At 39.1% G+C, this 12479-nt stretch overlaps 1 protein-coding gene across 1 annotated transcript; it reads left to right on the top strand.

Annotated features, from left to right (window-relative positions):
• Window positions 1-2475: 2475 nt before the first annotated feature.
• On the top strand, window positions 2476-3462 carry LOC143522458 (trace amine-associated receptor 13c-like). Its single transcript, XM_077016177.1, has one exon. The coding sequence runs from the start codon at window positions 2476-2478 to the stop codon at window positions 3460-3462; it is 987 nt and encodes a 328-aa protein (XP_076872292.1).
• Window positions 3463-12479: the final 9017 nt, after the last annotated feature.

Below are 12479 nucleotides of genomic sequence, written 5' to 3'. Positions count from 1 at the left end.
TTAATCTCACTAAGAGTGAGTATTAATAATCAGGCACAAAGGATGTCATTTGATGCCTACCCACTGAAAATAACTCCCAACAATTTTAAGCATCTTGTAGTGACAGCAACTCACAGATACAAGGATCTATTTGATTATAATTATAAACCAGCTTTGGAACAAGTCAAACAAGACTTAAATCGCTGGTCATTGCTTCCTATATCATTAGCGGGTAGGTGTCAGGAATGTCACTGACGGCCGTGACTGCCAGAGGGTGCCATCACCGGAATATTGACCTGCACACCTGACTCCAATCTGCTACTCACCACACCCTACATAAGGACTCTTCTCTCAACACACCAGTGCGAAGTATTGCATACCAAGCCGTGTTTCTGTATACTCTGTCTGATATACTGATTACTGATTCTTGCTCTGCTCTTTTTGATAGTCTCCTGTTTGCCTAGCCCTTTTTGTACCTCTGCCTGCTGCTCTTAAACTGTTCTGGTTTTTGACTCTCTGCCTGGTTTTTGACTCTCCATTTTTGCCTTGCCCTTTTGTGCTGCTGCCTGTTAACCCTACGGGGTTGTCCCGTGTTGGGACCTCTGTTTTTGAGTCTCTTTAATAAATACCCACATTATTACTAACCTGCTAATGCATCCTTCTCTACCCCCCGGTTTGCCTCTGCTACAGTAGGATTAACTCAATCAAGATGACTGTCTTGCCTAGGCTGTTCCTATTTCAAACACTACCAAGTCTTTTTTTCGAGAGCTAGATAAGCACATATCTGCCTTGTTTCGAATAAAACTATTCCTCGGATAAAAAAGGCATTTTTGGAAAGGCAGAAAGAAGACAGAGGTCTGGCACTTCCAACTTTTATACAGTATTATTGGGCAACCAACATTCATAAAATAATATATTGGGTTTCCACTTCCTCTGATAGACATAGACCGGTGTGGGTGGAAATGGAACAATGGTCTGCGCATCCATTGTCCTTATCATCATTAGTTTGTGCTCCGTTGCCATTTAGTAAAAAACATTCTACCAATAATTCCCTGGTGTGGGGTCTCCTTCGAATCTGGTCTCAATTTAGATGTATTTGTAGACTTAGACTTTGCCACATCTTCCAATCACAGCTAATGTACTTCACAACACCCCCAAGCTTATTGATTCAACATTTAAGTTCTGGGCCAATAAAGGTCTGAAGCAGATAAAGGACCTGTTTAAAGATTATGTGTTTATGTCCTTTGGGCAATTAGGTAGAGAGTATAACATTCCTGGCTCACACAGATTTCTGAATTACTTTCATTTAGAATTCCCCACCAAAGATACTGGAATGCATATGGGTACGGTTTGACTAGATATGGATTGTAGGAGCCTAAATGCAGTCTATTTAGGTTTGAATTATTTTACATTTAAAATGTTTTATCATTAATAAGATAAATCTGATTTATAAATTCATGGTTTAGAAGTATTAAAAGGAATTTGATTTGCGCCATAAGAGAAAAGCAGAATATTAGGCCACGCCCTCTAGGGAAGAAAAGTAAAAGGAAGAAAGTTCAAGGGCAAAAAAAAAGAACAAAGCAAGACATTGGAGCGATATAGTTTTTGACCTCTCTCTCTTTCTCGCTTTATCTAAACAAAACAATAGGAGTTTTAGTTTTTCTTTGTAATGTCTTTAAAGTTTCAAGTAAAGCGTTAAGTACCTATGGTATTAGTCATATAAGTCAACCTATGGTATTAGGTCACTGCGCAGACTCTGAGCTTCACCTTCGATAATGAGACTGATATATCATCATTACATCTATTCCATGGGTATATATCCCCATGGGTAGAGACCCGGTCATTATGTGCTTGCCAAGGAGCCCCTCCCCCAGACTTGGCTCCAGGGTGATGCCCCGGTAACCCTGATCTTGGCAAGGGTATCTGGGTCCTGTTGTTTCTAAATTCCATAGGGGCTTTTGGATCACACTTTGTCTGGTCCATCACCTAGGACCAATATTGGAGATTCTACTTGGGGCATTGCCCCCGACAACCTAGCTCCTTTGAACATGTAGTCATGCAAACCACTCCACCACGATAAGGTGGTGATCCCTGGAGGAGTATTTTATATATGAAGTATAAAAATATGACTGCAGTCAGAGTTGATAATTTTGTTATCATGGAACTGCACATCCTTACATCTTGCTAGTGGGTGTGAGCAGTTGTTTCTCAATCATATAAATATCAGAGGAATTGGCTCTTAAACAAACAAATTACTTATAAATATAAATGATAGAATATAAATTAAAGAGTAGGAATATGAAAATCCTGTTGAAGTCAGAGTTGATCTTTTGTTACCATGGTATTGCACATCCTTGCATCATGCTACTGGGTGTGAGCAGTTTCTAAACCATATAAATATCAGAGGTGTTGGTTCCTCAACCTACAGCACTACTTACGAAGCTTGACTTTCTGTTGCCTCAAATCATCTAAATTTGTTATTTAACAACTTGATCCATGAATTTTACTGCTGTAAACCAAACTGATGACTGTTACTATTATACCTGTCCAGAGAGATTGCTATCTACTTCAGTATATGTTTTCTTGTATATAGCTTTAATCAGTGTCATTTTGATGACTGTTTGTGGGAATCTGCTCATCATCATCTCTGTGTGTCACTTCAAGCAACTCCACACACCAACTAACATTCTCATCTTATCCATGGCTGTATCGGATTTTCTCATCGGAGCTTTTGTGATGCCTCCAGCATATCTTCAATTGATCGAATCATGTTGGATTTTTACAAGAGTTTTCTGTGCATGGTATTTGTTTATTGCTTATTTTCTCACAAGTATATCTATATATAATGTTGCTCTCATTGCTGTGGATCGATATTTTGCTCTGTCTATGCCTTTCCTGTACACAAAAACAGTTTCCGTGAACACAATGTGCACTGTAGTTTTATGTGACTGGGGTGTATGGCTGTCATATAATATAGCTCTACAGTACCCCAATTTAAAATCATTAGATATGGCATCATGTTCCAAGGGATGCTTTCATGTGGTGAATGATGTCTGGTCTACGATTGACCTTGTGTTAAGTTTTGTTTTTCCAGTCTCTGTAATAATCATATTGTATGTTCTAGTTTTTTTCATTGCCAAGAAACATGCCACAGCTATTAGAGAGCTTAATAGTCACACTAGGACCTCAAAGAACATGCCAGACTCAATGAAATCTGAGAGAAAAGCAGCAAAAGTGCTTGGCATTGTAGTGTCTGTTTTTGTGGCCTGTTTACTTCCATACAATGTTTACATTGTATTAGGTAATCTATTTGAAATTGAAGATGAATCATTACACAAATTCTTAATGTTAATTTACCTTAATTCAACCATGAACCCAGTGATTTATGCTGTGTTTTATCCGTGGTTTAGGAGATCTGTTAAAGTAATTTTAACACTTCAGGTATTTTCCAATGATTCTACTTCGGTAAATATTCTTTCATGAATGAAATTGTTTTTACAATTGTCACAGAACTTGAGGTTTTTGAGAACTGAATTTTAATAAATGCATATAAACATGTTCTTATTATATATATAATGTATATAATTCCATTATATGGAATCTATGATTATGGAAGAAGCACATCTTCAGTTAAAAGTTCAATTAAAAGGTATCCCTGTATAGTTCTAGTCAATGTAGAGTTCTGTATGTGGTAACACTTGGAAATAACCACTCCAACTTTTACTACAACAACAACAACAACAACAACAACAACAACAACTAATAATAATAATAATAATAATAATATTAAGATAGAACATATTTTACCTAGCAGCATCAGCACAAAGAAGAATAGTGAGAAGACATCATGAAGCTTTATTTGTGGCAATATAGGGGAGACAGACCAAGCTACTAAAAAGTTTTTAAACATCAAACATAAATTTTTATCCAGCTTTTTCACTGTATGTAGGTGAACATCATCCTGCTTATCCGGCATACCATCCTCTCTCTCTCTTTCTGTCTAGCCAATAATAATATTTAATAAGAATCTTTATTTGTATAGCACCTCTCATACATACATGCAACTCAAAGTGTTTTACAGAATAAATAGAAGAAAACAAACATAAAACAATAATGAGGTAATAAAATAATAAAATGACACACATATTAAAATAAAATAATACAAGAAAACAACAATAAAATAATGTAAAAAAATTTAATGGCAAAACTATTAAAATAATTAGAAGAAGAATGTCACAAGTTACTTGTCCCTTTCCTCGTCAATCATGTTAGTCATTGTGTTTCCCTTTGGTTTCCACACCCCTCATTCACCTCTCATCTATCCGTATCCCTGTCACCTGTCTAGTTTAATATATTATGTTCTGTCTATTTATACCCTTCAGTTGACGTTCACAAGTATTGTTTAATAGCTTCCCGGAAGTTCTGTAATTTTCTCTATCCCAGTGATTGTAAGTTTTGTGAGCCTCATGTTTCCCTCGTGTTGTGTAGTTTATTCTAGTCTGGCTTGCATAGGCGTGCAGACATAGACATCAGGTGGTGCTAAAGCACCACTAACTCTGCCCTTTATCAACGAAAGTGCCCTTTGAAATTTAGGTTAAAAAAATTATTATTATTATTAACATTTTACTGAGGTCGGTTTGAAACGATCTTTTGAAAACCTGAGCAATTAAAAACAATGCCCTGAAATGAGCCACCACCTTGCACACACCCGACCTCTCTCTTCCTTTGTCACACCATACGCAATGCACCAGCAGTTCAGTTCAGCGAGTAGAAGAAAGCGTCTTCAGCACAGCACGCACGGTCACAGATGGGCTTCTTCTCCCGTGCCCCATCAGCCAGATAACATACACATCAAGTAAAATCGTACCGTTTGCCCTCTAAGCCCAAAGTGAAATCATTTTGTTGTGCAGTTAAATGTCTCATACAGCACCAAACTACTAAGCATTTTTAGCCGACGGGTCACCTGATCAACTAGCTGCTCTAGCCCAAATCAGTGATAGATAACGTGAGGACGACCACATACAAATAATTAAGGTAGAGTTTGCAAATATATGTGTTAAGCTGAACATTTTCTGATGTATAGGTTTTGTTAGGCAACATAAATTTACATTTACATTTATGGCATTTAGCAGACGCTCTTATCCAGAGCGACTTACAAAAGTGCTATGTAGTTGCTTGGAATCTCCAAGGTAGAATAGATAGTCCTGAACACAAGGTACTCTAAGCTGGAAAAACCACTAGACGAAAGTCAAATGATACCTAACAATTATACCTGAATATACACCTCCCCTGAGGAAAAAGACAGTAAACAATTCCTATAACCCAATTATGCACAATACCTGAGGAAAGAGACGATAAAGTACAATAGACAAAGCATAATTATGCAAAGTGCACTTGAAAGAGGTGGGTCTTCAGTCGGCGTCTGAAGACAGCAAGTGACTCCGATGTTCGGACACACAAGGGAAGTTCATTCCACCACCTTGGAGCCAGGACAGAGAAAAGTCTGGATGCTTGTCTCCCATGTGTCCTGGATGATGGAGGGTCAAGACGAGACATACTTGAGGCGCGGAGGGCTCTAGGTATGCATCTGGGTTTTACCATGGCCATCAAGTAAGGAGGAGCTGGACCATTCTTTGCTTTGTAGGCCAGCACCAGGGTTTTATATTTGATGCGGGCAGCTACCGGAAGCCAGTGGAGGGAGGACAGCAAGGGAGTGACATGGCTGAACTTGGGAAGGTTGAAGACCAACCGAGCTGCAGCGTTCTGGATCAGTTGCAGGGGTTTGATGGCATGCATAGGAAGACCAGCCAGTAGGCAGTTGCAGTAGTCCAGTCTTGAGATAACAAGGGACTGGACAAGGACCTGAGTGGCCTCCCTAGAGAGAAATGGCCGAATCCTCCGAATGTTGTGAAGGGCGAATCTGCATGATCGTGTTGTGTTAGCAACGTGGGCCGTGAAGGAGAGCTGATTGTCGACAACTACACCAAGGCTACGCGCTTCCATGGATGGAGTGATCACGGTGTTCTCGAATGAGAAAGATCACGATGAGGACTGGCTCTTGCAGGGATGTACAGCATCTCTGTCTTGCTTGGGTTAAGCTTTAGGTGGTGAGCTGCCATCCAAGAGGCAATGTCTTTCAGACATGCAGAGATTCGAGCTGAAACCTGTGTGTCAGAGGGTGGGAAGGAAAAGAAGAGCTGGGTGTCATCCGCATAACAGTGATAAGAGAAGCCATGTGCAGATATTGACTCACCCAGAGAGCGGGTATAAAGGGAAAAAAGAAGTGGACCCAGCACTGAGCCTTGTGGAACACCGGTGGAGAGTTTGCATGGCGTGGATGTTGATCCTCCCCATGTTACTTGGTAGGAACGACCCTCCAGGTAGGATGCAAACCATGTCCATGCATTGCCAGTGATACCAAGGCCTGAGAGGATGGACAGGAGGATCTCATGATTGACTGTGTCAAAGGCAGCCGAAAGGTCAAGCAGAATCAGAACTGATGATAGTCCATTTGCTCTAGCCGCATGGAGTTTCTCAGTTACTGCAATGAGTGCAGTTTCCGTAGAATGTGCCGGCTTGAAGCCAGATTGGTTGGAGTCCTGAAGCTGGTTCTGTGAGAGAAAAGAGGATAGCTGGTTGTGTACAGCCCGTTCAAGGATCTTAGAAAGGAATGAGAGGAGAGATACCGGTCTGTAGTTGCTGATGTTGGTGGCATCAAGGTTGGGTTTCTTTAGGATTGGCACCACCCTAGCCGCCTTGAATGATGATGGCACAATTCCTGAAGATAAGATAAATTAACACATTCATTTGTGAAACAAACATGAAGTTATCCATTACCTGTGAAAAATGCCCATCTGCATTCATGTGACATGTGAATGACAACACTCAAATCAAATCAAATATATTTGTATAGCGCTTTTCACAACACATGTTGTCACAAAGCGCTTTACAGGATTTACAAGGTTAACAATACTATGGGTCCAAATCCCTAATGAGCAAGCCAAAGGCGACAGTGGCAAGGAAAATCTCCCTAGATGGTGGGGAATAGGAAGAAAGTAGCCTATAACTCCTTCTCGTACTTTTTGCCTGCCTGCAGACAGTGGAGGGTAAACAGAAGTTAACTGAAGGACTTAACAATGACTGTATATAGTTAATATTAGATATGGATTTTATCAGTTGGTGGTGTGACTTTTTTCCATTGAAAACTCACATTTAGAGAATGTTACAAATAAAAGTCAAATTTCATTCAACATATGCATGTAATTTTTTTTATAATGGCGTGTTCCACGTGTGCTAAAAAGCGCCCTTTTCCCCCCTGAGCACTTGCCCCCCCCCCCCCCCCCCCAAAATGTCTGTGCACGCCACTGCTGGGTTGTATTTATGTTTGGTCTTTTATTCCTTGTTAAAGCCTTGCCCTTTTGTTTGCTATTTAGTTTTCTGTGTATAATATCTACTCTGTTCTAGTTTGGGTGGCATTTTTCTTGTTTTCTTGTGGTTTTTTGGTTTTGTTTGCTGTTGTCATGTGAAAGCCTAGCTTCTTGATTTATTTACAGCATATATCTTCCTTGTAGTCATGTTGTCTCTGTTTTGTTGGGTATGGCTTTGCCTGTTAATCAGCTTCTAAGGTTCCCCTCGATGAAAGTATCTTGTCTTATACTGTTTGATTATTTGTACACTCTAGTATGCCTCGCCATGCTCGTAAGCATGTGTCAGTTGGTAAACTCATGCTATCCAACTCCCCAGACATTGTATCAATATTTCCTTGTAATAAATCCCATTTCTCACAGCGATTGTGTCCACCTTCTTCTTCCGTTGAGTCTCCAAATGTTACAAAGAAAGAACATAAAATGTAATTATATCAAATAATTGATTGATTTGATTGATTTATTTATTTATATAGCGCTTTACAACAACCAGCTAAGGTGACCAAAGCACTTTACTAAAATTAATAATTTAATTAAATTTTTTTTTTAATTAAATAAACAGTAAAATACATCAGAAAATGCATACATCAGAGAGTAATGTCAGAGAATACACAAAGACCAAATCAATTACCTTCTCAGAATCAGTCCACTACATGGTATTAAAAGCCTGTTTAAACAAAAAAGTCTTAAGCTTAGATTAAAACATTTTCAGGTCAGAATTTAATCGAAGATCTAAGGGAAGGTTATTCCAAAGTCGGGGTGCAGCCACTGAAAAAGCCCGATCACCCCAACGCTTAGATCTAGTTCTCGGAACGTCTAATAAAAGACGACTCGATGACCTCAGGGATCTCTCGTGTACAGGAAAACTTAAGAGATCAGATAAGTACAGTGGGGCCAATCCGTTCAATGCTTTAAAGACAAACATCAAGATTTTAAAATTAATTCTATATTGAACAGGAAGCCAATGCAAATTAAACAAAACAGGTGTAATATGTTCACGTCTGGGGGTGTTAAGAGACGAGCAGCTGCATTCTGGACGAGCTGAAGTTGTCTCAGAGAAGATTGATGAACACCAATATAAAGGTCATTGCAATAGTCAAGTCTGGAACTAATGAAAGCATGGATTACCTTCTCTAAATCAGTGTGATCTACGAAAGATTTGACTTTGGCCAGCAGGCGCAAATGATAAAAACTGGATTTAACTACAGAATTAATTTGTTTATCAAAGTTGAGTTCTTGATCAAATAATACCCCAAGATTTCTGACAATAGTATTTAACTTAAAAGGCAAACCACTGAAGTCTATGGCAGTAGCATCACCAAATAGAATACATTCAGTTTTTTGTTTGTTTGTTTCAGAAACAAAAAGTTATGACTTAGCCGAAGCGCGGCGATATAAAACATATTAAACATTAATGAATCTCCGAACAAAAGCGCTTAAATCAAAATTTCCTATCCCATCTACATGCTTACCGAGTTTCAGCCGTCTACGTGCAGCCGATCGCGAGATATCCGGCTTTGAAGTTGACCACAAAAGTGCACCCCGCGAGGGGGTCTCCCGACATATCCGTTTACAAAACATATTTATGTTGTGAAATGTCTTAATGTTTTGTCACCTAAAAATCGTTTACTAATAAGGCTTTAATTTAAGACCTTAACAGCGTAGATCCGTTGTGGTTAAGTACCTTAAAAAGCTTGCTCACCTCACTGCAAAATTTTCCGAAATCCGCTTCCTGAATGAGACACTGACAAATCTGCCCCCTAAGCGTCACAGAAGCATTCTTAACGCTGATTTGACACCTCATTACAAAGCTGCAGCGGTTCTGCTTTGATTTGAGTGGTTTTTATTGGTCTAAAGTGGGGTAGTGACTTTGAATGACAGGTTTTACAACCTCTCCCACGGCGAGGTGCGAAGGGGGAGGGTGAACCAATAAGCCCACAGAGACAAGCTGGAGCCTCAGAAGTGATTGAAAGCTGTTCTAACCAATAGTTTACTTCCTTCCAAAGCTAACCAGCCCTCATATGACATGATTGGTCAAGTATATTTTTAAATTGAGCCCTTGGAAACTGGCGATTCATTTCCAATTTCGGCCGCTAGCATAGCAACATAAGCTAACCCTTTGCTAACCTAAGCTAAGCTCCCCAGAACACACTGTTCGGCGAAACTGAAGCAGCCATGGATTATTTTGTTCGTTTTTATGCGGATTGTGGATACTTTTGAACATAAACGGATTACTTTGTGTGGAATATATGGGCAATTTTCGGAATTTTCGCCAACCCGGAAGTGAGACGGTACACCGGCTACGACGCGATTCTACGTACTGTGAGTAACAATGGATAATTTTTCATAAGCGATATTGTACAAAATATATATTCTAGAGGTGTGCCAAAAAATTTATTCATATATCAAAAATCGATTCTCATTTACTACGATTCAGAATCGATTTTAAATGTCCCAAAATCGATTCTAAGTCGTGGTGAAGTCTCGCGTTACGTAATTACAAAATTACGCGAGACTTTACGCAGCATGTTCTGGGACACACTCATGCGCGGAAAAGGTTCAAAACACATGGAGAAAAGAGATATTCAACCTGTCCGGTCTTCATTTAAGGCAAAAATATGGGTTCATTTTGGTTTTTACCGAATGCCGGGGAAGACCGAACTGGACACAATGTAGCTCGTGTGCAAGGCTTTTGTAACGCGGTGAACACGGGAGCGTTAATATAGAGAAGGGTGAGAAATAATATAGAGAAGGATGGACCCAAGTGCCGGCTCGCAAGAGCAAGACGTTTGACATTCGTCACATGTATTAGCGAGAGGGAAACGCGCACAGCGACCCAGAACGAACAAACAAAACAACACGGAAGACTCAACGCGCAAGAGAATAGAAAGCAAAACCATGAGGGCACGGAGTAAATAGAAACAAAAAACCAATGCGGAAAATACAACGCGTGAAAAATAACACTCAACCGTAGTGAGACGGGAGGAAGAAACAAAACAACAACAGTAACTAAAAAACAGCGCGGATAAATGCAACGCGAAAACGAAACCAAGGACACCAGCAGAAGTAACTGGCAAAAAACGCTGCAGCAAAATAAAACCCTTCCCAAAAATAAAGGCAAAAACGGATAGGAAGACATACAGGATTGGGAAAACTTGAGATGGGTCAGGAAGCGACGCATGAGATACTCGAATAAGTAAAGAGAAAGCATAACAGAGAGAGGTGGCGAGACACCATTAAACGATAAGCAATCACAGAGAAAGCAGAGACTGGCTGAGAACGTACGGTTACGTCGGTTTAGTCTGGGACTGACTCTGGTGCCCCTAGCGACGGCTGGGGGAACTGCATCCGAGCCAGCCCTGACAGCTCGCAAAATGAAGCTCAAGAATTTTGGTAACAACAAAAACCATTTTATTTTACCAAAGCACTTAAATTTTGTTAATTAAATGTGAGACACTTAATTTTCTGTATGTGTCGTTCTGTCTTGCAAAGCAGACTGTAGTAGATCATGCAGATTTTATAGACTGAAGCAGACATTTTTATAAATCAAATCGTTTTTTGAATCGAAAATCGTTTTGAATCGAAAATCGATTTTTGAATTGAATTGTGGCCCCCAAAATCGGAATCGAATCGTGAGATAGTAAACCATTCCCACCCCTAATATATTCTAATACTAAACATTATAGTATAGGTTATAAACAGTTTTGGAGCTTTTGAGTGCTGGAGTACTCTGTATCGTGTCGGATGCTACGGTAACCTAGCTTATGCTGTCGGACTATATTGGACATAAATATGATATCATAACGTTCATATTTGGACATGAAATTTAGTCATTGGAATTTTCTGGTTTTGCTGTAATATGTGCAACGTTGTTGTTTGTCGTAGCTCCTCGGTTTCATGTAAGGAATTTGTTAGCATGTTAGCTTAGTTGGCTAATGGTGTGTGTCGGGTGTGGCATATTTAGACATGGGTGTGGTGCACTTGACATACCTTGGATAAAGCTGAATAACTTTTCAATGCTTGCATGGATTTGTTCCATTTTTTTGTTCCATGTGTTGTTAGAAAAGACCCTAGTGAAATTTATTGTAATTTCTGATACCACATTTGAATAACTATGTGAATATACATTCCAGTCATGTTCAAGTCAGCATTTTTGACATTCCTGGCATATTAGCATCTGCAATAGAGGCTCTAAAATAAACCAAATTATGTGAATATGATACTGAAGTGTATTAATATGTTCTCCCAACTGCCTACTTCAGTTTGAGCCATGAATGATAATTTTCCTATATGTACAACTTGAGATATCTAGTTTTAATGTGAACTATGTAAAAAATGTTAAAAATGGCCACCGGGCGTGCAAATCTGCAGCATAAGGTTAACATCAGTTACACAATTGATAAAAGATAAATCCGATACTATCACATGTGGTTCAGGTAGATCTGCAAGTCATCTGCGTAACATCAGAGGTGGGACCAAGTCAGTGTTTTGCAAGTCTCAAGTAAGTCCAAGTCTTTATACCTCAAGTCCCGAGTCAAGTCTCAAGCAAAGACACTCAAGTCAAGTCAAGTCTCAAGTCAAGACAGGCAACAGTCAAGTCAAGTCCCAAGTCTGAAACTGAATTTCAAGTCCTTTCGAGTCTTTTTTTTTTTTACCAATGTTGCAGGTATATTTTAAATGTAAATAATAGACATGCGTTCTTTTTTTAATCTGTATTCTCCTCAAATCTTGATAAAACATGTGCAACTGAAAACACGAAGTATAAAAAAAATTAAAATTACACCTCTTTATTGCACAGTTCAATGTTAAACTTAGCTGCAAAAATATTCATACTTTAAACTACAATTTTCCAGAAATAAATATTCTGTGAAAAAGTCATAAGTAGAACTCCATGTTCAAATAAAAAGTGCTGATATTTTCACAGCACAATACAAAGAACCATAACAGCATTTTCCCTCTGTTCTCTTATCTGGTTTCTTGGAGAACATGTGTGAGTGACACAAGACAAACAAATATAAGAACTGAACAATTAACAGGAATCTGCAACTTTAGACATTTCAGTAAACTATTCTGCAT

This window comes from Brachyhypopomus gauderio, chromosome 9, assembly GCF_052324685.1.
Source record: "Brachyhypopomus gauderio isolate BG-103 chromosome 9, BGAUD_0.2, whole genome shotgun sequence".
Taxonomy (NCBI): domain Eukaryota; kingdom Metazoa; phylum Chordata; class Actinopteri; order Gymnotiformes; family Hypopomidae; genus Brachyhypopomus; species Brachyhypopomus gauderio.
Note: the sequence above shows the minus strand (reverse complement) of the source record. Positions and strands in the feature narration are given on the sequence as shown.